The 27402-nt window shown below is 37.0% G+C and overlaps 3 protein-coding genes across 3 annotated transcripts; all 3 read right to left on the bottom strand.

Moving 5' to 3' along the window:
• Nucleotides 1-1215: 1215 nt before the first annotated feature.
• arpp19b (cAMP-regulated phosphoprotein 19b) lies at nucleotides 1216-5684 on the bottom strand. Its single transcript, XM_055049600.1, has 3 exons — nucleotides 5474-5684; nucleotides 4934-5056; nucleotides 1216-2262 (listed from the first exon to the last, which is right to left on the bottom strand). The coding sequence occupies exons 1-3, from the start codon at nucleotides 5516-5518 to the stop codon at nucleotides 2092-2094; spliced, it is 339 nt and encodes a 112-aa protein (XP_054905575.1). The 5' UTR covers nucleotides 5519-5684; the 3' UTR covers nucleotides 1216-2091.
• Nucleotides 5685-6506: 822 nt separating this feature from the next.
• On the bottom strand, nucleotides 6507-8878 carry rsl24d1 (ribosomal L24 domain containing 1). The gene is made up of 6 exons (XM_055049470.1): nucleotides 8738-8878; nucleotides 7407-7520; nucleotides 7239-7311; nucleotides 7084-7147; nucleotides 6910-6995; nucleotides 6507-6725 (listed from the first exon to the last, which is right to left on the bottom strand). The coding sequence occupies exons 1-6, from the start codon at nucleotides 8816-8818 to the stop codon at nucleotides 6649-6651; spliced, it is 495 nt and encodes a 164-aa protein (XP_054905445.1). The 5' UTR covers nucleotides 8819-8878; the 3' UTR covers nucleotides 6507-6648.
• Nucleotides 8879-9821: 943 nt separating this feature from the next.
• LOC129372470 (protogenin B-like) lies at nucleotides 9822-27402 on the bottom strand. Its single transcript, XM_055049853.1, has 19 exons — nucleotides 27301-27402; nucleotides 26554-26853; nucleotides 23227-23371; nucleotides 23003-23136; nucleotides 22629-22925; nucleotides 22039-22198; nucleotides 21266-21513; nucleotides 20090-20254; nucleotides 19676-19981; nucleotides 18203-18388; nucleotides 16346-16441; nucleotides 16068-16254; nucleotides 15297-15424; nucleotides 15010-15180; nucleotides 13910-14092; nucleotides 13702-13825; nucleotides 13468-13606; nucleotides 13273-13380; nucleotides 9822-12137 (listed from the first exon to the last, which is right to left on the bottom strand). The coding sequence occupies exons 1-19, from the start codon at nucleotides 27365-27367 to the stop codon at nucleotides 11772-11774; spliced, it is 3510 nt and encodes a 1169-aa protein (XP_054905828.1). The 5' UTR covers nucleotides 27368-27402; the 3' UTR covers nucleotides 9822-11771.

Raw genomic sequence — 27402 nt, 5'->3', positions numbered from 1 at the left:
TTCATCACAGGGATGATTATGGAGAATGATGGCAAACAGCACACTTCCTAGAGTCAACAAGATGAACTATGAAATAACAGACAGAGACCCAATTTCATGTTAAATTATGAGGTACCATTTCTTTTTAACTCATATTTGATATATCTTTTTTTTTAACAACTGCAGTTAACGTTACATTATTGTGTTATAAAAAGGCCATTATGCGCCTGGAAAACCCATAGTAGTGCTCCTTTGAGAGTCTTTTTATAGGACCAACATTCATATGTTCTTTAAGTAAAGAGCAGGTATGCAAAATTCAAGCAGCTTTTAAACAAGAAAGCCATGTTGTGTTTTTTAAATCCAAAAGTATGGCATGCATTTATGTTCATTACCCATTAAAACTTTGGAGAGCCACCTTTCTTTAGTGTTGTGTTTTTACCAACATTGGTGAGAATTTTTCAAAAATAGCTCAAGTTCAGTCATACTGGATGGCCAGCTTCCTCAACTCTGCTGAGGAGCATCCCCACAGCATGTCGCAACAAGAAAACCATGCTTACTGGTAGAAATGGTGGTTTTGAGCCAACTATCACCTTGCATGACTGGCAAAAAGTTAAATTTTACTCTAAGTCGACTAGCGCACTGTCCATGTTTGCCACATCAGAAATTAATTTATCCTAACCTAAACATACTCTCTAATCTTCTATAAATGCCAAATTTGGTGAAAATACAACCAACAAAAGCTATGAACAGGTTTTTAATGCAGATGCAAGATGTTTGCTCCAGTTTTCTTGCAGTATCTGCATTCAATTTCTCGAGTGAATGACACTAAAACTATCAGAAATATGGTTGTAGATCTGTTTGTTGGAAATTTGTGCTTTCATTTATTTTAGTCTTCCGTCATAGAATAAAAATCTTTTACTCAATTTTATATTTAAAAATAGATAAATGTTGGTTCTTTAAACATTTCTGAAAAATGTTGACATTTGCAACCTGTTGCAACTGTAGTTGCAGCAGGTTGCAAATGTCAACATGTTTGGCTGGCCTGAGCGTGAAACTGACTCAAATAAAGATGTGGATGTATAATTCTGTATTGTATCAAGTAAAACTGCTTTCACACATGGAAATGAGAATTTTTAGCATTTCTTTAAAATGAAATACTGTCCAAGAGTTACAAAATCCCTTTCTTTGCTGCACACAAAAGATTAAGCTAAAATAAGTCCAGAACTCCAGTGAATGTAAGATATTATGCAAAACTATTTTATTTACAAAACAAATGGCACAGCATTTCAGCACAGTAAACATACATGCACACTCCAGACATGAACAGGGAATTTCTTCCCATGTGATCCAAAGTGAATCCAGTCAAAAGGCGCGCATCAGCCAAGACTCACAACCAAGATTCTCACTGAGGGAGCAAATATTGCTCAAGAGGAACGACTGTTCGTTACTTTAAGGCCATATTTCAGAGGTCAGGATGAGGTGGAGTCCAGCAGCATGTCATCGTAAATTAAACATTAGTTTAATGCAAATGAATACAAGCTAGTCAGCTGCACCTTAAATAGAGCCATAGACCCAAAATGGTACATAAGATTTAAAGAGAAAATATAAAGCCCTGATGTTACTATTTAAATTGATTAACATTAGAAGCAGATATCTTTAAATTACACATGTATTTCTCACATACATCTATGCAAACTGACTTTTTCTTTTTTTTAAACCGTAGTGCTATTTTTTTCTTCATTATAAACAGCCAGATCTTACTAGATTAATTTGCAGGCATGTAAAGATAACCTCTGCAGGAATCGTCAAGCACTTTACATGGAAGCATGTTGTCCTTTAAATGCAAAATTCAAAGCTAAACAAGACCATTTGTTTTTTTTTTGTGTGTGTGTGTGTGTGTGCTCAAAAGACAGTAAGTACTTGGTGAAGATCGTCAACATGTTTAGTAACCCTTTTGGACTTCTGACAGCTGTCAACTGTTCATTTGGCTAATTTATGCAAATAGTTCTAAGACAATACATACATAGGCAAAACAAAAAAAGAGAAAAAGGACTAAAAACAGCAGGTAGATATAACGTGAGTGGTGGAATGGTAGCAAATGAGTAAAATGTATCAAACAGCCAGTTTGCTGGCCACGATGGAGGTCTTTCTCTGAGGAAGGTCCTGAGGGGTTGGAATGTGATCCCCGGTGATCTCAGTCTTCTCCGCCGGAGCCGATGGCAGCTGCTTGTTCTTCATCTTGGCCTTGGCCATGTTGTAGTCCCCAGAGTCAAAATACTTTGGCTGAGCAAAAAAGAAAACAAGGTAAAAAGGCTGAAACCCATTCCTTAGGATTATCACAAACCCTTCAATCCCCCGCTCTCTGTTTCTTGGCACTTAGTGCAGGTTTTGGCAAGAGCTACCCATTGAGAACATGGGATATTTGCAGCGCTGGAAAAACAATTAAGAGATCAGTTTCTCTGATTTTACTTTTTATAGGTATATGTTTAAGTAAAATGAACATTATTGTTTGATCCTTTGATCTACTGACATGTCTCCAAAATCCCAAGCACAAAAGTAGCATTTATCTGCAGAAAATTAGAAATGATCAAATATAAAAAAAAGATGCAGTGCTTTCAGACATCAAATAATGCAAAGAAAACAAGTTCATATTAATTTAGAAACTAATGTTTTAACTCAGGAAAAGTTCAGGAATCAATATTTGGTGGAATAACCAGGAAGTTTTCAATGGGGTTCAGTGCAATCCAGTTTCCTGGGAAATGGGAACTCTGAGGTGGATTTGACATCAAACCCAAAGTAACAAGGTTCTAGTTACGAAGTCAGAACTCAACATGGCAACATCCATAAACATTGTTTGTAATAGCTCTTTGAAACATTATGTTATACTTTACTTGTATTGGCAAACATTTTTAATTTGTTCAGTTTAAAATTGCCTATGTTAGACATAACATTGATTTTAGACACTCTTGTATGCGTATTCTGAATGAACACGTTTCCTCCACATTTGCTCCTCCCTGTTGATGGAAGGAGCGGCCATATTGAAGCACAAAGCCTGCCTTCGGCCCAGCCCCAAAGCTCAGTGCGCAGCCCAAGGCCCTCTATGAAGTGTGGATTCGGTCAAGTGCACATAAGGGTTCGAGTGCACAGGGGTACAAGTGTGCAAAAAAGTGAGAATTGGGACAGTACGTCTCTGTGTTGTAACTTTGCCTGAAATGTCTTGCTGGAATCAGGTACCCCTACCGATGAAGAGTTAATATGTAAATATGTCATAATTTATGATCTATTTAATTCTCTGGCTTTACTCACAAATACTGCTTTCTAATTCTCTCCATTTCTAAAGTGAATTTATTTTATTTTAGTGTTTAAACATCACAAAAGCCCAATCTCTATACCAATGTGTTAATATCTTAATTTAAAATCACCTTGCATTTGTGACATTTTGTTTTACTTTTCAAAGTTTGTCACTATACTTCTTTTTTCTGCTCAGTTTATTATATCAACATTTTTATTACTCATGAGTGCCTTCCTGTGCTATTTTGTTTGACTTTTCTATAAAGACTGGAAAAACACAACATAAATCCACCTTTTACTCAAAACGTCATATGCAACAATGAATTGTGGGTAATACACTTCGCCGAAGTCCGTCAAAATGAAACAGTACCCAAAATGGGTGGGGCGAAGGGCGGCTGTAGAGAATGTGGGACACTCAAATCCTTCAACATGAACGCACACGTAAAGTACACAAGGGCGGAACGAGGGTGGAAGTGCAAGTATCGGGACAGGGCCTCAGTCACGGTCCCTCCCCGTTAGCCAGTGGGAAATCTAACTTTGGAGAGCGTTCCAGTTGATATTTGACTATGAGGTAGAACATTTCCAGTTCTGAGCAAAACTGGAACACTGCAATATTCAGAGAGCAAAGATATCAGTTCTCCTCAATACTTGCCACAGAAACTTATATGCACACATTCTTCACAAAATACAATACTTTTTCCGCACTCAAATTTTAATTTTTTACTTATTTTAAATCTATAGAATAAAAACAGGGCTGTACAGTGTCTCTATATTGCCCTGCAACTCTCCCCAGTGACCACTGGAAAGAGGAACCAAAAGCAATTCTATGTTTTTCAAGCCAGCTGTGTTGCAGCAAGTTATCATATTTTGTGACCGTTGAAGGAAAAAAAAACATAATACTGCACATATGCTGGAGGAAAATATACTTCTCTATGTTTAAAATGCTTTAAGGCTTGTAAATATGTACTGCCAATATACAATAAATATATATTTTACATTACATGTATAAAGTGTACTTCTTACTAAATTGCTGAAAAATGTTGAATCACAGACATATGATTAGTCTGACCACAACTGTACTTAATTTCAAAATATACAATGGAATAAACTTTGTACATGTACTTTCCAAATAACAATATATCAGAGTAGACTTGACTAATTTCACAAGTACAGTCTTTTAACACTTTGAGACAAATCCATCTCATAATATTTCAATTGCATTTACATTTTTCAGTGCATTTCAACACACAAAATCTTAAGCTGTACACAGTTGTTCTAAAACAGCTGATTTTAAGTGTACAAACCTTCAAACATACATTAAATATTTTAGTGATTTTCCTTCCTAAGAGAACCTTAGTATTTCAAAGTTTACTACATACATAATGACACAGCAAATTACTGCTCTTTGCATAATACAACAACACAAAGTTGCATTTTTTGATTGTGGAAACAAGAATAAATTGTGTAGAATCAACTTCTTGTAGTTTTTTTTAAACCAATAGGTGAATTATGTGCATGCATAAAACTGTTAACTACCACGTTTGGATGTCATTTACTTTATAAAATGTAAAGTTGAAGGCCAAGAATGAGGAGGGGAAATGGAATTCATCCGAACAGATTTATATATTTTTTTAAAAACCTAATGTTTGCGTAAGAAACGTACCCCTTTCTGGAGTCTTTTCCTGAGGAAGTCTGACCCGCCGGGCTTGGCTCCCAGGTTAGGATACCTGGCCTTCAGCTTGGCCTCTTCTGCTTTTTCTGGGCTGATGACTTTGTCCTCCATTTCCTGTTAGACTCAAGGCAGCGTGTGTTGATAAAAACAGTTCCAATGAATTACAAATGAGTGCAAAACCATGTTTTAAAGAAGCCATAATGCATTTTAACAAGCATAATCCGGACAAGTAACAGTAAGGCAGCACCATAAGCTACAACGGTTACAACGGTTGTTTCCCCATAGCTACATGCTAAAATGACATATCTTTACCGTAAACGCAGATTTTCTTTTTAAGATGGGTGTTTAGTAAAAGTTTCCAAAACAACCCAATAATATTTGACAAATAAGTAATGTTTAAAGCTGAAACAGCGATTGAGAAATAAGCTAGCTGCTAACTAGCTTGACGTTTGCCGCCTGTAAGGTTTTCTTGTTTGTGCTGTTTATTAGCTGCGCTAATCGCACTAAAACACATTCATTGTTTAGGTTTACCTGCTGCTCCTCCAAAGTCCTCATTTCTTCACGTTCTTCGGACATTTCCGGAAACTAAAAACCTGAATCTGTTCTCCAAACTGTGGCTCTTTTTCTTCTGAGCAGCCCGATGTTCTAGCAGATGAAAAGAAGCGGAGGCAGCGCCAAGAGGATGACAGAAACAGGCCGAGTAAATCGATGCCAGAGAGCCAGGATCCGCTCCTTTTAACACTGGGGACGGAAGGACTGCCAGAAAACTGTCTGCTCGAGGGAGGAGACGTCACGGTGACACGGTGTTTGTCAGAGAAATCAACAATTATAACAAACAATACACGCGCTAAATATGTGAGTTATAGCTTGTTTATGTACTTCATAATGTGCAAGTCACAGACTTCAGTTCAAGCTTACAAACTTCAGTCTTCAAATTCCGCCCACTTGGCGGCCGGATAACATGAGCGGTGTGATGAGCGGAAGAGGCTCTCACCGCAATGTGGGTCAACTGATGGCTGCATAGTCAAGAAACATTACGTTATTTTCTGTACTTTCATTACAAATGTGCTCGCTCCGTTTTCTATTTAATGTTTATTTCTATATGTATCCCAAAGCGGAGCAAATTGGAAAATAACTTTTTTTCCCCCCCAACTTCAATAATTATAACGATACAATTTCATATTATGAATTATAATAACACACGTAAAATATTTTTGTTTCATTCGTCTTTCTCATGTTTGGTCAAACTAATTACTTCCCCACAATGAAGGCGTGTTATTCAATATTTTCTTTATTCTGTGGAACATGTTGTTCCTGTTTTTCTATGATCTGATTGTGTTTACTATTTTCCTGCACAGATAATCTTACTTTCCTCTAAAATGTTTTTCATAAAAGCACAAAGTTGAGTGATTTAGCAGCAAAATCCATTAACTTAAACTGAAATTATTTACCTTTTAAAGATTTCAAAATGACCACAGTAAAAAGATGATTGTTAATTTATTATTGATAACCTTTTAACATTGATGTAAGATATTTTTAAACACAGAAGAAATTGACAGACAGCTATGGATCTATTTTATTTTAAAAAGAAAAAGAAAACATGTCCATTATAACTGTGTCTAATGTTATTTCTGGAAATATAAACTGCAGATAAAATGAAGGAGCCAAGTTTAAGCAATGAAACAAAACAACGACAGAGTTTTAAGTTAATCATCTTCATCCCCCATTTCCACATCTTCTTGTAACCTCTGCACCATTTTGTCTTCCAGCTGCTTGGCTTTGCCTGTAAAAACAGTGAGAATGTAAGAACACACATTCTCACTGAACCCTTAATTCTTGAATATAAAGCTTTCTTTCTCCTAACAAAGCTGCACATTTTTTATCATTTATGTCACATTTAAATATATATATATATATGAAAAACAAAAACATAACTTTAATGAAAATTACAGAAACCAAAGTTTTACCTGCATGTGGAGCTTTGATAAGGTGAATATTTTTCTTGACTTCGGTGATGGCCTCTTCTTTCTCCAGCTGTTTGCCCTTCTTTAATCTGCAGCAAAGAACCAAAAAATATCTTTATAACATTTATAAGCACAAAAAATAGCAGCTGTAATATGAAAAAGAAATCAACCTCTCACCTGTTCATGATAAATCTTGCCTGTCGTTTCACTTTTATTTCCTCCACCTTCTTCATTGCCTCAACTAAGAAAGTAATAAAATATTAAAATATAACTGTTCCAGTCTCATAACAAAAAAATGTTTTTTTTTTAATTAGAAAAAGCAAAAACTTTACCTGTCTTGTCCCAAAGTTGCCGGTTATATTTCACTGGAATATTTCTGCGTTTCTCAAACTCCAAAGCATTGTCCTTAAAGACGAAAAACAAAATATTTCGGGGTAAGAAATAGGACTACTAGATATTTTTTGTTTAATAAATAATCAAAACTCAATTGAGCATCTTACCACAGTCAACTCTTTTCCAGCAGCCTTTCTGAAAGCTTTGGTCCATCTTGTCTTTCTTGGGTTACGCTTCTTCTTGAAGTTCTTGTGGCATTTTGATTTGCAGAATCTGAACATCTGATTTTTAAATAAGACAGAGAGAGGACAATTAAACTGAAGGCCTGTATGTAATTGAGATGCTTCATTATGTCAAGACAAATTATCCCCAACTATTGTGGTCCCAACAAAGAGATTTTAAAAATGTACATATTTTTTGCATTTTTCAGCAAAAAGATTTGATTGTTTTTCAGACAACAAAGGGTTATCATGAACAGGTGAGAGGTAAAGCCCTTTCTTCATTAAGGCCATGTTGATTGTTTTTCAGACAACAAAGGGTAAAATGTCACAATTAGTGACAAAGTGATGTTATTACAAACTAAGATAGCAATGCAGATTATAATTAACCCACATTGTAATTTCCAGTCCACTCAACTCAACTTCTTTTGCATCTTCATTATTATTTGTCAATTGTGGAATTTATCAAAAAGGCCAAATGTAATATCAGAAAGTATAATTTTATTGCATGGCAGCTGAAATACATACTGAAATAAATATTTACATACAATTCAAATGTTAAGGCAAACCAAATATTTTGATTATGGATGCCTTCATGTGATGACTGCATCTCAATATACTGCATTCTTAGTCTGAATAAAATGTATTAAATTTTTTTTTACTATTTCATGTTTCACATAAAAATGTGTAATTTAAATGATCCACTGTGAATTGCATTCCTTGCTTTACTTTTTTTTGAAGATTGGCGTTATTAAGGTACATATTTGCTACGGCTGCAAGTGCTGGGACAATTGTCATTCATTATAATTTTACATTATAATATCCATAATAATAATATTATAAAATACCAAAACAATTATTAATCTGTGTAACATTTTAACAAAGCACACACCAATTTTACAGTCAACATCGACAGATTCTATAAAAATAAAGCATCGAGTTTTACATTTCAGCTCCTGGTCGTTGTGTTTTTTTCTCCCAACGCTAGAGGGCGCACTTACACTGTCACGATAAAAACGAGGCCCAAAGCTCAGGCCAAGACAGTATTGTATTCTGTTAAGTATTAATCACTTACAAACTAGACATCGGTTTTAGAATCAATTTCAAATTCATCTGGTTGTCTTAAGTACAGCTGATCAAATGTATATACATCGTTTTCCGCTTTCGCTGATTTGGTTACCACGTGAGCGATTTATCATCCAGCTAATTGCCCCAACAACTCTTAACATTTACGTTTCCTGAATTAACTTTACTTTTCGGACAGATAAACTGAACCCTACCTTACAGTCGTTCCGTACAAACATGACTCCATGTCCGGGATACACTGGTCCCGAACAGAAATAACACTTTTCGATGCGCATTTCGGCACCGAGATTAGCTGCGTGTAGCAGCTAAACAAAACAAGACCGAGCCGTCGCTTCCTTTTTCTTCTTGTTCCAGAATGACAGCAGCCACCGCCTCTATTAAAACTCTGCTGCCCCCTGCTGGTTGGACCTTCAACTTCTGACTTTCTTGGAGTTTTATTGTTTCTAAAAACTACAAAAGGGAGGAAAAAAAATGCTGTTTGAAAAAAGTTGATTTAATTTTAGTAATCATAGTTAAAAGTTGAGATTAAATTGTTTTTGAAGTAATTTTTTAGGGGATATTCAGAATAAAAATATTTAACTAGAAATCTTATTTTCAATATAAAGTAAGAGTTTCAATGTAGTTTGAGAACACAAAACACAGTATTGGAAATATATTTTAAATTGTGATATTACTAAAAGTGTGAAAAATTGTTTACATTTTATTTGGCCCAGAAAAACATTTAAAAAAATAAAATTTAAAATATATTAATGTAATATTTTTTATATTTATTGTGTATGAAGTGTAGATGTTCTTTGTTTTAGTTAACTACATGAAATAAACAAAACATGTTGAAATAAATAAATTAAATTAAATAGTTCAGTTTCATTCTGCTGAATTATTATTGAACAATTACACCTACTTTATGGACAAAGGGTAAAAATTGGGATCTTGAAATAGTGGTAACTGAACTCTTTATTGCTATTGCTTCTAGCATAAAATATTTTTTAAGATATTTTAATTTTCTCATTAATATCATACTTGTTAGCTAAAATCTATAAAATGATTTGCAAATGTCATCTGGAGTTTTAGTCATCTTCAAGACCACATGATGTCAGTGAAGCTTTCTACAAGATAGCAAAGAGGTTTATATTAAATGCTCCTGTCTCTGTAGTAGCAGTTAGCAGTTTTTCAAAATATCTAATAACTTCTTACAATAAATCAAATCTAGTTGTAGGCTACTTCTCAAGTTTACTTTCAAGGTGAAAAGAAGAAAACACAAATTACATATTTTTCCAAGAACAATTTTATTATCTAATCTTTAACAGTCTGAGTATCAAAAAGCTAGTTGCAACAGTTCAACACCATAAAATAATATATTTTGTTGCTCACTTTGGTTTAGAAGATGTTTTCTGTTACTAAAAAAAAAAAAAAACATCCGAAAAATTAAATAACAGTTAAATCTACATTCTATGTCTAAATTCCAAACCTGTTGGGCTTCAACATTAGCTTTCAGTTTTAGCCATTTTACAGCAGCCATCACACTGCTTTAACTAAAACCGAAAGAAGACATTTTTGGAAAAGTATCACAATAAATGTTTTTGGTTCACAACATTGTGCTAAAGAAATACAATCTAAATCAGAATTTTCCCAAAGGAACCTAAGAATCATTCAGGTTAAAATTCAAAGTGGTTAAAAAGACACCAAAACACTTTCTGGCATCCCAAGAATAGAAAAATAACTGTGTGAAAAGAAAATGCCTTTCTAGAATCCAAATTCAGCGGAAACCATATTATCTTTGAATACAACTCCTTTGTACAATGTAAATGAAAACCAAAGAAATTCACTAAATTAACTGACTGTAAGATCCTTTGGTTAGGATTATTTGTATTAAAAAGATATACAAATCTGATTATGTTGCTCTTCGCACAGAGGGTTTTCTTTATGATAGTCAGAATCTTTTTACTGTCACACCTGGACAGGAAATATAAAGGACAAAAGCAAAGTCTTCATCCTTACAACAGAGTTAATGAATGCTGATGAATGATTCTCGCAGTTTAGAATAATTAAATCCATTCATCAGTGGCAGGACACACTGGATCTTTGGTCTTGTGTGTGTACTTTTCACCAGGTCATGCCAAGGATCAACTGTATAAAACAAGCTGCACCCGTCTGAGGAAGCAGAACAACTCTTTGGATAATAGCATCGGCATCACCTCTGCACTTAGCAATGGTCTAGAAGGCAAACAGAGCACAAGGCTTGTGCTAAAGCTTTCGCCAGAATAAAGCATTATTAACAATCACTCAGAGAAACCAGCACCGTTGAAGGGAACATCTCTGGTGAGAACAATATTTTGGCAAACACATCCCAAAAGGACATCAGCTATATTTTTGGTTGCCTTATAGTTTCTAATGAAGCTCTTTGGGTGCAGTTTCTCTTTTCTTCTTCTGTCTTTGGATCTAACCATCTATAGCATGTAAAGCCCTTTCTTCATTAAGGCCATGTTAAAGCTTTAAGTTCAGTGTACCAAAATGCCAAACAAAACTATTTCATAAAGCTAAAAATAGTTTGGCAAAATGTAATGCACTTTTCATGTTTTCGACAAAGACAAATGAAGAGAAACTAAATTACTTTCAACCATGTAGGCAGAAACTGAAATAAAACAAAGTTGACATGGAAATTAAGCTTTTTTTCACTTTGTCCCCTGAGTCTGAGGTAATACTGCAGAACATGTGGTAAAAGGAGGTAGTAATGTATATTCTTAAGAGTAAGCTGAGGTAGATTACTAATCCAAAACGGCTCCATTAGATCCTCCATAATAGTAGACGAGTAAATATTAGATATGCACCAAGAAAGAATTGGATGAAATCAAAAATCCAAACTTTTTCCAATAAGCGAATCGTCACGATTGGTGCATCTCTAATAAATATAATAAAATGTATCACAGTAAATTCTGACATTCTTTTCAAACATTCATCATGGGTGAGCTTTGGTTAGGACAGACAATACCAAACACGCAAACAGGTAGAAAGTTGTGTAAAAAAAGGAGGAAAATAAATGTTTTAAGAACATTCATACAAAATCCTGAGGTACGTTCAAAGCGAATCCACATTTCTTCCGTTTCAGCAGCTGGTTCCTGATTTCCCCTCTCTGTCATGAAATACTCAAGGGTCTCTCTTCTCAGGAAGCGAATGAGGTAGAAGTGGGGTAGCTTTGGCTGGTGGAGGGTGGAAACAGGCCTGGAGGGGTCAGGAGCAGGCGGCTTGGGGACGAGCCTTAAACCAGGAAGCTTCAAGAGCTGCGCGACGGGCCGACATTCCCTCTAGTTCCAGTTTGACAGACTGCTTAAGATCAGCGCTGTGATCTGACTCCACACATGTTGCTCTGGAACTTTGGGAGGCTGACGAGTTGCTCGGTTCTTCATTGCTTTCCTCGTTGGAGTAGTGTCCGGAGTCACCAGTTTCCTGGCTGCCCTCGCTGCTTTGAGAGCTCTCCGGGTGAAGCGGTCCGTAGATCATCTCCCGAGACGAAGCGGGCAGAGGAGCCGAGCCGAGCCGGTCGTCGTACCTCAGGACGGTTTTGCCAGTTTCGTACAAACAGGCTCTTGTCTCAGCCTAATGAGAGACAGTCAAACGTAAGAAATAATCGAAAGTAAGGGCGGGCATTATTGTGAAAAGTTTCTTATCACAGATTTGATTTATTGTTGCCTGTTAAATTCCAAATAATGATGTTTTAAACCCCCCAAAGCTGTGGGGGGTTAATTGATTGTTAGTTTTTAATTAATTGATTGTTAGTTTTATAATTAAGGGTACTCCGATTGCAGTTTTCTGGCTGATCGGCGATTACCAATCTTTAAAAAACGATTTTGGCCAACACCTGTTTATCTTTTGTCTGAATCGTCAACAAATATAGCAAGAAAGTCTCTGAGTCGACAATAGTGGGACGACTATTGCTAACTGCAAACGTGCAGACAACCTGATGAGCCGGTCTGTCGGTCAAACCTTCTTCATAGCAGAGCAAAAGAGGACAGAAGTAGATTTTGCTGAGGTACATAAGATCAGGAGATAAGATCGGCTTTACATGAAAGTGTCAAAATTAAGAAAATCGGTGCCAATAAATCGATTGGCCGATAAATCGACTGGCCGATAAATCGGTGCATTTAGAATTCTTTCCAATTTGTTCGTGCCAATAAATTTAAAAATTTTAAGGATCACGCTTTTTTATGTGACTGGTGTCCGATTCACACTTACTAAACAAGACAATGTCATGACTTTTACTTCCCATTAGACAGAGCAGCAATGAAGCAAAGGACGCTGAAGGATAGAGGGCCCTCACTTTGGAATAACCTACCATCAACGCTTCAAACCACTAGTGACACTCGTTTTATTACAAAACATTTAAAATTATTTCAATTTGAAACTTTTGATTTTGATTGTTTCTTATAAATTTGTGTTGTATTTGATTAATTTATTCACTTCTCCTCCACAGCGGCTTTTTTAAAAATCCGCCTTGTAGCTTTTACATTTTTTGTACATGCAAGTAAAATATTATTTTCTATTGTGAAGAAATGAATTACAAACACACAGCCAGACAGTTACCTAAAAAAGAACTAACAAAAAGTTCTTGTAACTTTTTATCTTTATCACAATAGTACCTCAGAAAATTGCAATATAACTTGAAGTCCATAACACCCACCTCTAATCGGAAAAACATCTTTGAGAAAAATGTTGGGATGATGTTTGGACTTACATCATTTGCAGGTGGATTTCTCATCTCCTTCTTGAAAATCAGCCACTTCTTGCTTTGAATCTTGCTGGCAGCTGAACTGCAGTTATTTACGACAATATCAGATCCATCCTGAGAAAAAAAGGAAAGAACAGTTTTTATGTTTGACTAACAGGAGTGAAAAGTGTTTAAAAGTTCACTTTGTTCTGTTTGTTTTACCTTAGGATCTATGATTTGATTACTGATCGCCGGTAGGAGGGCATCAACATTCTCCAAGCAGTAATTACCAGGAAGTGGCATGCCAGGATGTGGACCTTCAGCAGCTCTCACAGCAATCACCTTGGGACTGGCTGATTTTCTAAAAATCGTGTCACGATAAAAATACACACATAAATCAAGACTTCCAAAAGGAGTGTGGGTTTATTTTTAGTATTTTTAAATAAAATGAATTACCTTGGTCTGCCCTTGCTGATCAGGATTAAGGCACACATGGCGATACAGGTTAAGGCGATGCTCACACCAACCATTATCCCCGTCACAGACCTCTGGTCGATGTGGTAGAGGCCATCAGAAAACACTGGAATGTGAAATATACAGGTGGAACATTAAATTGTGTTGAAGAAATCATTGTAAATAAATGTGCTCTGCCTCTGATCCTGACCTGCTGTGTCTGAAAACCCGTCGGAGTGCCTGGGGTTCTTGCTGCGGTGAAGGTGTCCATGCTTTGGCGTCAGTTCCACAACACTGGAGAACGGACCGTCGCCTACTTTGTTGGAGGCACAAATCTTCACCAGGTAGACATTCCCAGGCTCAAGCTTCTCTAATAAGGCCATCGTATGAGTCCCTGTTATTAAAACAGATTGAGAAGTTCATAAATGAACATTATAAGTGATAATAAACTACATAAAAAATAAGCAAAACAAGTAGCATTGACAACCACCTTTTAACTAAAAGGATTTAATGTTTGTTGAACCATTTTTGTGTTTATTACGCCATAAGTTTTGTGCCAGTTTACTGCCACAATTCACCAAATTTCTACTTAAAATGCCCCAGTAACTCAAATAGTTCACGATGCCATAAACTCTAACAAGCTTCCAAGCAGGGCAGAAACAGTTAATCAGAATAATTGATTATTGGAATATACATCAAGCAATTTAGTAATAGGATTACTAATCATTAACTGGAGTATACAATCTCAGAAAAAGGCCAATTGATGAAATAGCAACATATTCAAAGCAGCAATTAAGACAAAGCTGCACAAGAAATACATATATTTTTATATTAAGGTTAAAAGCTACTCAAATAGCATAATTTCAGATTCAATGGGTTCAAATTCTGCAAAAAAAAAATCTTGCACCATTTCTGTCTAGTTATTATTCAGTTAATCTAAAACATAATCAACAGATCAGCCTTGCTGAGCTTTTCACATGTTGATGATAAAAGTATTTTTTTTAGCTGAAGATGCATCCTTTGCCACAAATGATCAAGTATACACTTAACAAAAGTTGTGTAATTACATTTTGGGTAAGAAAATGTTTATTTTCTTATTTAAAGGAATTTCATTATTTGTTTTTTTTAATGCATTTCTCATATTGTATAAAATAAGCTTAAGTATTTGAATGAAAAATCTGCAAAAAGAGGCAGTTATCTGATTAATCAAAATGATCTTATGCTGCATTATCTATCTACTACTAATTACACAAGATAAAGGTGTTGTTCTGCCATTATTTAGTGTGTAACCTGCTATGAAGGCCTACTCACCCTCTCTCTGTATTCTTTGCCACTGTCCAGCCATCCAAGCTTGCTGTGAAGCGTATAAAATGGTGTAGTGTGTAACCACCAAATTTGGCTCAGTGGGCTCCCTCCAGGACACCAGTGCGGTGTCATCCTCAATCAGAGTTACTCGGACTCCAGCGGGCGGGCGGCTCGGCGCTGCACAAAGAGCATTAAAAGTTCTTATCACCTGTCATTACTGAGAAGTTTAATAACAACTCCTCACGACAGAGTTATGGTGAAATGATGCTGCGTTTGTATGTTTAATTAATTACCTGCAGGCAGAGTCTGGTGGTAAACAACAGAGCTCCAGGAACTCGACATCTGATCCACATGGAGACGCACGACAAACTCATATCGAGTGTTTGGAATCAGATCCTGAACCATAACACTCTGCTTGGTTCTGTGAAGAAAAACAATCATCCCTAGCACGTTATTAATTACATTTTAAGGAAACATGAGATGTATTTCTTCTACGCTGAAACGATTAATCAGATTAACTGCAACAAAATGGTTTAGTAATCAATTAATTGTTAGAGTAAGCAAACTAAAATAAAATGACATTTGCTGAAAGAGCAACATATTCAGAGCAGTAATTAGGCCAAAACTGCAAAAATAAATACATTTTGCATTTAAGATTAAAAAAAAAAACTCCTGTCTGTAAATATGTTCTAATCAAAATTCCTGAAGTGTCATTTTAGCTTTAAATTCTGTAAAAAAAAAAAAATCTGGTATTAAGCACCTGTTGCTGCCCATTTATTAATCGGTTAAACCGAAAATAATAAACAGACTGACGAGTAAACTGCTACAAATAATTAAGTATACACACAAAAATGTTATGTTATTCCATTTTAAGTGACAAAATACATATACATTTTTTAAAAAGGAAGTTAGTTATTTGTTTACTTGCATCTTTTCGTGTATTCCTAATAATCAATAAAAAGGCTTAAATGAAAAATCTGAAGAATGTGCCAATTTCTTTATTTGACTGATCGATAAGATTAATTGATAACTGAAATAATCGTTTGTTGCAGGGAAAGTCTTACGTTTGTATGTAGCGGATGGCGGAGACATCATGTGTGCCCACAGGCGTACAGCGGACTGTGTAGCTAACAGCCTTTCCGGAGGAAAAAGCAGGCCGACTCCACCGAAGGGACATCGTGGATGAATTGCTGGTCAATACAGTAACTTGATGTGGAGGGGGAGGAGCTGCGGACGACTGGTCTCTGGCCGCTGAATGATTCAAACAGAAATCGCGTTTAATTAAATAAAAAAGATGAGTAGAAGATCCAGACAGAGTTGTTGTCTGAATGGTTTTACTTACAAACACATCCTGGAGTGCTAATTGTTCGGTCTGTCTGATAACCATCTCCAACTTTGCTGATAGACAGAATTTTGACATGGTATTTTCTCCTTGGATCTGAAATGCAAACAAAAAAATAGCTAAGTCTATCTAGATAAAAGCCCAGCGATGCCAGACAACAACAATGAAGCTTTTGTGCAAAAATCGGTGAAAGCCCATCAAATTACTAACAAGCAGCAGAGCAATATAAAGAAGACGGACACAAGAAAATTAAGCCAAAAAAGCGAGAGACCATGCGATTTAGCAGGTCATTAAGTGGCCGAGTATGGACAATACATGGCCTCCTTTGTTAGCCCAACCTCTCATTTGTCATGTGCTGTTCTTTGAGAGGAGCATGAGAAAGATCAGAGAGCCAAAAGCTCCACCAATGAAACATGTAAAAAAAAATCATAAAATGTCACAGGAACAGCAATAGATGAAGACATGGAATCCACAACAGTAAAGGAAGTATTATACATAACAGGCTTGAAAAACATGTTTCAACTTGAAAAACTACCACCAGCCAAGACCTTAAATCAGGATGCTTTAAAGAGCACTGGGTTTGCTTTATGCCTCTAGTGTGAAAGGTCAGCCTGAAGGTATTGACCAATGACAGCAGAGTGTCCAGGCCTGTCTGAGGGCTGGGCCATGGGCAGTGCTCAGCTGCTGGGATCCTGGGCCCAGGGGACTTCAGGGGAGTTTTATTGGGGTCACCGAGCCAGGCCAACATGGAACAGAAGGAATCTGGGCGTAAGGTTGTGGGATGGGAGGTGGGCCCCTTTTGTTCCCTTCTTTCCCATTCTCTCTCCCCTCTGCCACTGGCCTTGATTACAACATTAAACTTGATGCAACAGCATAGAAGGAGATGTATTAAATATGAAACAAAAGACTATTAGATTGGTGATTACTGACAAAAAAATATCTAATACTTTCTAAATTTAATGAAAATCTACTGGGGTGGTCAGAACTGAGCAATATAAAGGGATTCTGCAGGTTTCACCACTCAGATTTAAGACCTTTCTCAGACCATTATCAATGGGATTTTAGTCCTGTATCTCCATAGAAATGTACCAACATCATCCAGCCAAAAGGAAATAAATTTGCACAAACTCACAATTAAGTGAGTCCTGCCAAGGACATGATTAATAAGCCCAACTCACTTTTTAAATTAATTTAAAACATTTACAAAGCCTTTATTTTTGCTTTTAAGACTTCTTACAAATGCACAAACACCCTGGTACATTCAGATTTAAGGACAACAAATTGCAAATGGTGTCTTATTCTTTCTCTTAGTCTAGTTCTGGTTGATGTTGCATATGGAGAAGCTGCTGGTTATTTACATGAACAGCACAGATGACCAATGGGGGCAGGGAGCTAAAGCCAAGTCTGCTGTCTCATAGCTAGAGGTCAGTGGCTCGGTCCAGCTCTGGTCTATCCCTGGGGTCTTTGTTTGCATCCAGCTGAAGGGAGGTAGTGGCACCGGTCCTAACAGAGCAGATCTGGCCCAGGACAAAACACAATGGCTATGCATAATTAGGCAAACCTGGGGATGGGAATCGGTGGTGGGAGGGACATCTGGTTACTGACCTCTAACCCTGTGAGCCTGATTTCACACAACACTAAGGCAAAACTGGGGGAAGTCTCCGGGTTAGACAAGAGAGGTCAGCCCATATTGATCAGGACAGAGGCCCAGAATGCAAATGCAGCATCCAACTGCCCACTGAATCAAATTAGGTCATGCAGAAAAGATCCATCTAAGTGAGAACGCATCACTCACTCTCCGTTTAATTGACAGAAAGTCACAAAAAGTAGCTAAATTAAGCCTATGTCTCTACTCACCAAGGCCACCAATTGTGTGGATGTAAGTCTCAGCCTGCAGCAAGATGCTCGGCTGCTCCGGCTGGCCTTCCTCGTGGTAACACAGCCGGAAACCCAGAACCGCCACAGGATCTGGGGAGGTGTGCCAACGTGCTCTGACAGAGGTGCAGTTAAGTGCCTCAAGTTGCAAAACAGGGGCTGGAGGCACTGAGAGGGGTCAGACAGAGGAAACACGAGATCAGCTGTAGATTTTAACAGAGCTCAAGAAAAAAGACAATCACAAACTACAAGGTAGAGATGAACAATGTGGCATAAAGATAAAATCAGATTTTTTTTTATCTCTTGTTCTCTCTTGTAAGAAAGAATTACAACTGGCAAAAAATATATTCAGAAAGTGGATTTTATTTCAATCATCCCTTCTGTGAGTTGGATGACAGAGTAGTAGGAGAATTCTTTTTTTCAATTACCAGAATATAGTGATACAATTAGCAGAATAGACACAATTCTACCAGGACATCTTGACATTACAAGAAAATGTTGCATTATGAGAAAAAAACTTCTAGAATCATCAAAATAAACTCAGTCGTTTCAAAGTCCTGCTACTGATAACAATTTGATGCTGATGTGTTAAAAGATTGTTTTTCCTTATTTGTAAAACTGATATCAAAAGTGTAATTTCACAAGATGCTCAACATTTCTCATAAATTTTTTTGTTATATTACATGTTAGATTTATTATAAAATTACTACTTCATTCTCCTAACATCACAACTTTATTCTGATTAAGTCTTGTATTATTACGACTTCATTGTCATTTGGACTTGAAGGACCAACTTAAAGTCACTCAAAGTCCAAATAAACAGAAGTTGTAAAACACGCTTGCCAAACAAAGTGGTGGCTCTGGGTGAAGTGAACTATTCTAATGAAATGAGAAGCTAATTGGTGAAAAAAGAATATTCAAAAACCAAAAAATTTAATAATCTACAAGACTGGTACAGTAGAAATCATTTCTGCACTTCACCAAAATACGAAGGCTATTGAATATTAACAACTTTTTCAGATAAAATGTTACTTTGGAGGACAAAAACCTCCCCCATCCGAGTATGTCATTAAAATGGGTAATTCTTTCCCTCTCGTAGAGGCCTATGTGATCTTGCGATCTTTATGATCCGTGACAGAGGCCACTCTAACATCCCTGACAGCCCGGGAGCCAAAGGTTTGTGGGGAACCAGCACAAAGAGTATGGGACAATGCTACAAGAGCAAACTAATCATATGCCAAACACCAGGCACGACGTCTGGTCAACCTCCTGGTTTTCCAAAACCAAAGAGGCAGAAACATCACAAAGAAAAAATAAAGCAAGCTTTGTATAAGATATCTCCCTTTGAATTCAAATTTGAATACTTTCTTGATTAGAAATATAAGCAAAGCTGTTACATAAAGCCATAAAAGGTGAACCAATTTCATATTTTAGTCTGTCTTTTGGCAGGATTACCTTTGCTGCTTGAGATCTTTGGTGTACGATGTGAGGTCCACGGTGAGGGCTCACACCAACCCACACGCGTGGCTGCAGCAATACGGAGCAGGTAAATAGTGTCAGGCTGCAGGCCCTCTAGCAGGTATTCGGTGCCGTTCTGTGGTAGCTCCATATTTATGATGGTGTCGTCCACAGCCGTGCGGTAGGAGAGTCTGTAGGCCAACACTCGCCCGCGGCTGATCTTGGCAGGCAGAGGCTGCCAACTCACATGGATGTCGGTTGAACTGTGACTGGTCAGCGTGAGCTCCGGAGTACGCAGAGGTACTGCAAACATGCAGGACATCAGTTTGTAAAGCTTCAGATTCAATCATCACAGGCGTGTAGCTCAACAGCTGCAGCGATTTGTTGCTAAAAATCTCAGAACGCACTTACCGTCTTCCAGAGTATGCTGACTGACTTGGTCGGACATACGACTTGCTCCCATCGGCATATAAGCCACGATGTAGAAGCTGTAGTTTCGAGCGGGTTCAAGGTCATCGATGATGTAGCTGGTTGTGTCATTGCCAATGACAACCTGATACTCTTCGTTGTTCAGACCTGAAATACAATAAATTGCACAGTATCTTAGCAAACAGATTTAAGTTATGACTTACAGCTTTTAAAAGAGACGAAATTTCCAATGGAGATCCTCAGAAATACTTGATAAACTTCTTTTAACTTCTTGATTAAACTTCTTCTTTTTATAGCGTTTCTGTGTAATAGATATAGAGAGTGGTATGTGAAATATCCAGGACTGCAACTATTGTAGAAACTTATTGTAGAAATTGACTATTCTATCGATTATTCAGACTAGTAATCAATTTACTGGATACAAATGGCACAATCTGCATTAAACCTTTCTTTAAACAATTTTCAAAATACATTAAAAGATGCAAATAAGTAATTCAGTTCCCTTTATAAATAAGTGAATGAACATTTTATTGCCTAAAATGCAACAACATAGCATTCCTTTTCTGCACGCATTATCATTTATAGATTGATAAATCTTTGCATTAACCGGTTAATAATTAGATAGCAAAAGGTGATTAATGGGATATTTTGTGTTTTTTACAGAATATGAGCCAGTTGTAGCTAAAACTATTCCACTTAAGGAGTTCTGTGTAAAACATATTTACAGACAAGTGCAAAATGAATTTTTTTTTTTACAGTTTTGGCTTAATTGCTCCTCTATATATGTTGGTCTGTTTTGAGGCTGCATTCTCTGGTAACAATTGCAATGCAATTGATCATTTCAGGGCTAAGATTTATCTTCCTACATTTGTAGTTAGTAAAAATGTATGTTCAGAGGCAACACTGTCCATTGAGGGGAGTTCAGAATGAGCTGCGGGAATGGACAAATACATCGACTAGGCCTGTTGTTATTTAAGTAAAGTTGCCATTCTGAGTCCTCCTTGACCTTTGCCCTGTGCAGCCCGAACAGATGGTCCTCTACAACACAACTAGTAACACATAAGGGAGGTCAATTTCACTACAGCTGAATGTGATCTTGCGACTTTTCACACTTTCGTCCCTCATAGTCCAGGACTACCATCTTTATCTCAGTCTCACCTTCGGCCTTCATGTAGTGGATGGAGTAGGCTATCACTTTGTCTGCATTGTACAACGGTCTGTCCCAGGCCAGTAAGATGGCAGAGCTTGAAATGGTTTCAGCATGGATGTTCCTCGGTGCACTGGGCCTGTCCTCAGACATGACGACAATAAGGCGAGCCAAGGACAGCACAGAACCCTGTTCGTTCTCTGCCATGCACTGATAGATGGCGTCATCTTCAGGGATAATCTGGGTGATCACCAGTTTACTGTGAATGAAGAAAGAGAAACATCAGAAAAGAATAGTGCATTTATCTTTGTGTGGCCCCCCGACTGCAGTTCAAGAATACTACAAATTTGAGCTCCCAGTGGGAACATTTTATAATTTCTTAGCACAAGAATTAAATTTAATTATTCTGTAATGGAAAGTGTTAGGTACTTTTAATTTTTATTTTCTTGTAAGTAGCTATAAACATCAATCAACTTTTTACTTTAAAAAAAGACACTTTTTTTGTTTTTTTGTTGCTGGGATAGACTAAAAGATTCTGTCGATCAAATAAACCAAAAAGTTATAAAACTGTCCACCTTTTCTTATGACAAAAATAGATGTCATTTTGTTTTATTAAAATAATACATGTTTAATTTTGTTGATGAACTTATATAAAAAAAAAACTGTTCCAAGTCAGAAAAACAATATGCGCCATGTATATTTTTAACTTTGGGATTGTGGCCCATTTTGCAAAACGTTAGGACACCCCTGGATGAAAGCATCTGACCATCTCAGTGCAACATGCCTGTTGTACATCTTTATTCTCCCATTTAGGTGAACCTCTTCCCCGTTCTTCAGCCAGCGGATGCGAGGTGGGGGAACTCCTTCTGCCTGGCACATGAAGCGGGCAGTGCCGGCTCGTGGACGAGTCTGACTCTCAGGTCTCTCAACGATGGTAGGTGGCACTGAAACAGATGTACATCAGAAAACTAATGAGTCTAATTCTTACCAGCTAAACAATAAATCTGCTTATAAGGCAGATTTTGTGTGAATTCACTAGAAATAAGTTAACATGTTCCATTATATCATGGCTTATGCAGTATTACAGTTATAACAAGATGGATTTACTTTAAAAAAAGTACTAGGAGTATTTTTGCTATGCTGTACATTTTACTTTTACTTGAGCAATTATGATGTATTACTATTCTTACTTTTGGAAATGTAACTTTAGTCATTTCTTGGATGGCTACTTTGTATTTTTATGTTGAAGTGATGCTACACTTACTAGAGTATAATTTTTTTTGGTACTCTCCCCACATCTGAGTTCTACAAATAGACATAAACTGTGGCCAGAGGAGTTTATGTCTGCCTCAACAACTAAAGAGATAACGATACCTAGAACTGTGAGGTTGGCTGCAGCAGTCGTGTGGTTGCGTGTTCCAGGCGTGGTGGCCCTGCAGAGGTAGACTCCACTGTGCTTCGCGTTAACGTCAGTGATAACCAAATTCCCATTTCCCAGTACTTTGGCGTTGTAAACATCTATGGGTTTACTGTCGGCTCGGCTCCAGGAGATGATGGGTGAGGGGTTGCCTGTGGCCACACACTCCAGTACCACAGTGTGGTGTAGGGACACTGTTACGTTTTGAGGTCCAGCGATGATTCTGGGTCTCTGGGGTGGTTTACGGCCTCCATCTTCATTAAGAAGCAGAAATGTTGACATTAAATTACCTGTCCTCAATGTGGAAGTTCTGTTAATGCAATTACTTTACCTTTGTGAACTGTGAGTGTGGCTTCTCTACTTTTTAAACGGCTGCCGATGTTAGTAGCAACACACCGATACCTTCCAACATCTTCCAGACGAACGTTATGAATCTGAAGAACTCCATTCAGCAAAACCGTAAGTCTGGGAAGACGAGAAAGTAAAATGAGGGTCAAACTAGAGAAAATAGAGGAGCATGTTGCTGTGAAAAGAAGATCAGTGTTATGCATGAACCTGTCCGTCTGGAGAGGCAGGGTGCTTTGGTTAAACTCCCAGGTGATGGTGGCAGGCGGACTGGACGTGACAGCGCAGGAGAATCGTGCCACTGAACCTTCAGATACCACTAAGGACACGGGATGCGACTCAAACTCTGTGATACCTGTGACAACAACAAATAGATGTTTCACCATCGAATAACTATTAGTCACTCTCACTCTAATTTTAAAATGTGCAATACTTTGTTTGTGCAAACCATGGCTTAAATTTGATGGATGTTCTGATCTTATGAGAGAAAATGATCTCTTTAGGACACCACCTGCTTTTGTGCAGATGATGAACAGTTTCCCCGTTGTGACTAGCTGGCCAATCCATGGATCAATTGAAGAATGACAGTGAATGATGCATCATTATAGATAAAAACTAATCAATCCGCTTTGCTTAAAAAGCATTGCAAGCAGCTACATTAAGCAATATTGAATTTCTTATATGGATAGTTTTCCACCTTTTGTCTTTTCAACCATATTTACAGGCAACGTAGATGGAAGGCAACACTGCCTTTTCCTTTTCCAATTACATTTTTGCTTGGCAGGGAACACTTTTTATAGGGAGAACATGCTTTCTCTTTCTATTTTTATTTTCTTACTTTACTCCCATGTTAATATTTCAAATCCTATCTGAGACCTGTACAATCTGGATGACATTACTGAGATATATCTAGAATTTAAATAAAAAACAAAGAAAGAACTTAAAATCTAAAATGTATTTGTAAACTGAGTAAAAGTTAATAAATTGTTTGTTGTAAATCTTACATGTCATACAGCTCAAATGTTGCTCAAACATTTGAGCTGTTTTTAGTGAAGATTTTCACTAAAATATTTGCTCTCATTGGTGCTAAACATTACAGATTAATTGCTTTCGATCATATTTTGAAAAAAATACAACCTTTTTTGATGATCTATTGGAACTAAAAATTGTTCAAATAATGAAAGTTACAAACTCAGTCAGTCTTACATCTGATTTTGGAGTTTGCAATTGTCAGTATTATTTTTTTTTACAATAAAACAACAGATAATTTGATAATTGCCCATTCCTATTGTGATTTCTGCATTAAATAAGATTTAAAAAATGATGTATTTAATTTAAGTTATAATAATTCAACCTTAAAACTTTTGAAATATAGGTGAACTACAGCTAGGACAATTTGAAAGTCATATTTTGTTAATGCACGTACAAAAAAATTCCCTCAGCAGTCACTAGAGAAAAGCAACCCCCTACCTACATTTTAGTGGGCCAACTCAATACAATATGATCAATGACCTTCATTCATTAAGGTGATAAGTTCCTCCCCTCCCCCTTCACTCAAAGAGAGAAAGTCAATATCATGTTATAGAAGATCAATACTCTTGTTTTCCCACTGAAACTCCACATTTAAACCCCAAGCATGCAGATAACAAAACTACAGAGCACTGATTTCATTTAGAATTTAATATTAGACAAAATAAATGTTAATCCTGCTCATGAGTGGAACTAAGACCTAAGATTTGAGCCTTGTACAGATGGATTTGACAGTATTTCTTCCATATTTGTACAAAAAAAAATTCTTATTTACATACAAGAGCAGAAAATTGAGACATAAACAGCCTGGGATTCTTTCTATTCAAAACTTGACTGATTGGTGAACATTATAAAGTCCACCATAAGTAGTAGAAAATTAAAAATGATATGTAGCTGACCAACTGGGACTGATGATGCAGGTGATGGGTGGGTCCCAACTGCTAATTTGGTCACTTCTGTTGAAGAGAACAAATCAATGTCTAGGCTGAGCAGTACAAAGGCTTCCCTGAAAAGGTCAAAGTTCACCTCAACCCCCAATCCACTCAAAATCACCTCAAACTGGTGCCAGTTGGAAGACGGAAAAGATTGGCCTAGAAATTGGTCCTGATTTGAATGTTATTAATATTCTTTCATGTGGACATAACATTTTACAGCTTATGGTAAGGTAGTGGTAAATCATACATTTAGCTGCTGTTTTTGTACATATCCAAGGATTTTATGCTGATCTAACATCATAAATGTGGAGAACCACTCAGAGGAGAACTTTACATGGCTGCAAAAAGTGTTTGAAAAAGCCTAAACTTCTTATCTCACTGTGGAGAGTCAGGGCCCTTAGTTCCAATGACAAACTGGCCTTCCTTCAACAAAAGCACCGACCTTGACAGGGCAACAGAGGGCCTGATCCGGTGAAAAGGACTGAAGGGTGGGAGGAACAACAGGGGGGGGCTCCCCAGCCACAGCACGCCTGTGACATCACAAAGCCTTTCCAGCGCTGACCCCCGACCCCTGGGACCTCTGGACAGAAGGGGAGCGCAGAGTAGTCCCATCCTCCACTCTCCCACTCCAGCTGACCGACAACCTTTAACCCTTTCACTGAATGAGAATGGCTCAAACTTGAATTTGGTATTATTTTTGGTCAATATACCAAAAACTAAAAAGGTTTTTTTGTTGCTATGTAAAAAATTGTGAGAAATAATAAAAACTACATATATTAGTATACACACCAATTTTGTTTTCTCTATGATATACCAATATGCATATCAATGTTCTTCAGCTTTTTCCCATAATTAATTAAAACAATTTTTAGAATATAGAGCATTAGAATATTTTTCTAAAACGTGGCAGAGTCAAAATCAGTTCACTGAATCTAGTCTCCATGACAGCAGCCATGGGATATCCTCTCCCTTACACTCTTGAAAAGTGTGCACGGTAGACCAGGCTCATTGAATAGCTGCAGCTGTCTTGTCCACTGATATGTGGACAAACAAACCCCCCGAAATCTAGTCTTTTCTTGTGGACCAGTCAGGGGCACTCCAAACAAAAGCTGAAAGGCAAATGTCCATTCACAAATTCCTCAGTGTTGCAGGCCATTCTGCTGTTACAAAGAACCATAGCCTGCAACAATCCCAAACAGATTTAATCTCTAAGATTGAAAAAGTTTTGTACTTTTTACTGATATTTATATATTACATTCAAACACAGGATAAGTAGTGCTCTTCTTCAGAAAAAAACAGTGAGAGGACACAAGCTATAGGCTGTCTATTTATAGAGCATTTATGAGCTTTTGGATGGACTCCCCTTCTATATTTAACAATCTCTTAAATGCTCCTATAAATGACCTAACAAGATGGAAACTTTGGTTTTAAAGGTTTTGTTACAAAATGCAAAAAAAGAGGTACATCTGCTTCCCATCTTCCATGCACTTCAACCCCGATGCTTAAACATCAGCAAAGATGAGTGCAAACAACCACAAAATGTTTTTGTTTTTTTTTTACTTTCAACACTTACTTGCGATAGTCAGACGTGATCTTTGGCTTAGGATTGCTCCATATTTGTTTTGGGAGAGGCACTGGTAGAATCCTTCATCTGAATCCTCCTTGGTATGCTTTATCTTTGGTATGGACAAGGAGCCATTAGGCAGAAACCTTAAGTGTTCACTTTCTGCCAACTTAACTCCATTTTTGAGCCACTTGATGGTGACTGGAGGCTGTCCATGAGCCTGGCAGTCCAACACAGCAGAATCCTTTGGTAGTACTGTAACATCACTGGGCTCAGTGATGAAGGACAGCTCACTAAAGCATAAAACACCTAAGGGCGAGAGAATGGAAACATTAGCAAAAAAATAAAAAATAAATACAAAAGGAGAATAAAGGCATCACAAACAACACCATTCAGAGATTTTGATTAAATTAGTTCATGTTAAGACATAATAACCATGTACTAGATTTAGAGGAGACTACAATATATCATTAATGTTTGTTTCATGCATTTATTTAAATACAAATTGACAGTACTACTACTATTCACAATAATAATACATTATCATAAATAAGCTAAAAGTGAACTTTCCCAGAGAAATAAAACTTTAATTGCTCAATTTAAATAAAATCCAAACTTCCACATTCATTTTAGTCAGAACAATTTCCCATCTTTAGAGAAATATGACATACGGGTCATAATATGACAACCCAAACCAATTAGCTGCAAAACACCATTAACGATACAATAAAAAAAACACACACACACACAACTTACATGATAAAGGGAGAAACAAAACAAATATAAGCCACCGCTGACTGGACTTCATCTTGAACTTCGCCATTTATCCAGATATTTGGGTCATTTTCTCCCCTCGGA

The sequence above is a fragment of the Poeciliopsis prolifica genome, unplaced genomic scaffold, assembly GCF_027474105.1.
Source record: "Poeciliopsis prolifica strain line A6 unplaced genomic scaffold, Auburn_PproV2 SCAFFOLD001, whole genome shotgun sequence".
Taxonomy (NCBI): domain Eukaryota; kingdom Metazoa; phylum Chordata; class Actinopteri; order Cyprinodontiformes; family Poeciliidae; genus Poeciliopsis; species Poeciliopsis prolifica.
Note: the sequence above shows the minus strand (reverse complement) of the source record. Positions and strands in the feature narration are given on the sequence as shown.

What these genes read in the sequence shown, in the direction of transcription:
- rsl24d1 (XM_055049470.1), bottom strand. Translation starts at nt 8,818, where the DNA reads ATGCGCATCGAAAAGTGTTATTTCTGTTCGGGACCAGTGTATCCCGGA. An exon ending in TTGTACGGAACGACTGTAAG is followed by an intron (nt 7,521 to 8,737) that starts GTAGGGTTCAGT and finishes TTTAAAAATCAG; the next exon opens with ATGTTCAGATTCTGCAAATC. An exon ending in TATCAAAGCTCCACATGCAG is followed by an intron (nt 6,726 to 6,909) that starts GTAAAACTTTGG and finishes CTGTTTTTACAG; the next exon opens with GCAAAGCCAAGCAGCTGGAA.
- LOC129372470 (XM_055049853.1), bottom strand. Translation starts at nt 27,367, where the DNA reads ATGGCGAAGTTCAAGATGAAGTCCAGTCAGCGGTGGCTTATATTTGTT. An exon ending in TCAGCATACTCTGGAAGACG is followed by an intron (nt 19,982 to 20,089) that starts GTAAGTGCGTTC and finishes GCATGTTTGCAG; the next exon opens with TACCTCTGCGTACTCCGGAG. An exon ending in GCCATCCGCTACATACAAAC is followed by an intron (nt 15,425 to 16,067) that starts GTAAGACTTTCC and finishes TTTTCTTCACAG; the next exon opens with AACCAAGCAGAGTGTTATGG.
- arpp19b (XM_055049600.1), bottom strand. Translation starts at nt 5,518, where the DNA reads ATGTCCGAAGAACGTGAAGAAATGAGGACTTTGGAGGAGCAGCAG. An exon ending in GGACTTTGGAGGAGCAGCAG is followed by an intron (nt 5,057 to 5,473) that starts GTAAACCTAAAC and finishes TGAGTCTAACAG; the next exon opens with GAAATGGAGGACAAAGTCAT. An exon ending in GGAAAAGACTCCAGAAAGGG is followed by an intron (nt 2,263 to 4,933) that starts GTACGTTTCTTA and finishes TTTTTTGCTCAG; the next exon opens with CCAAAGTATTTTGACTCTGG.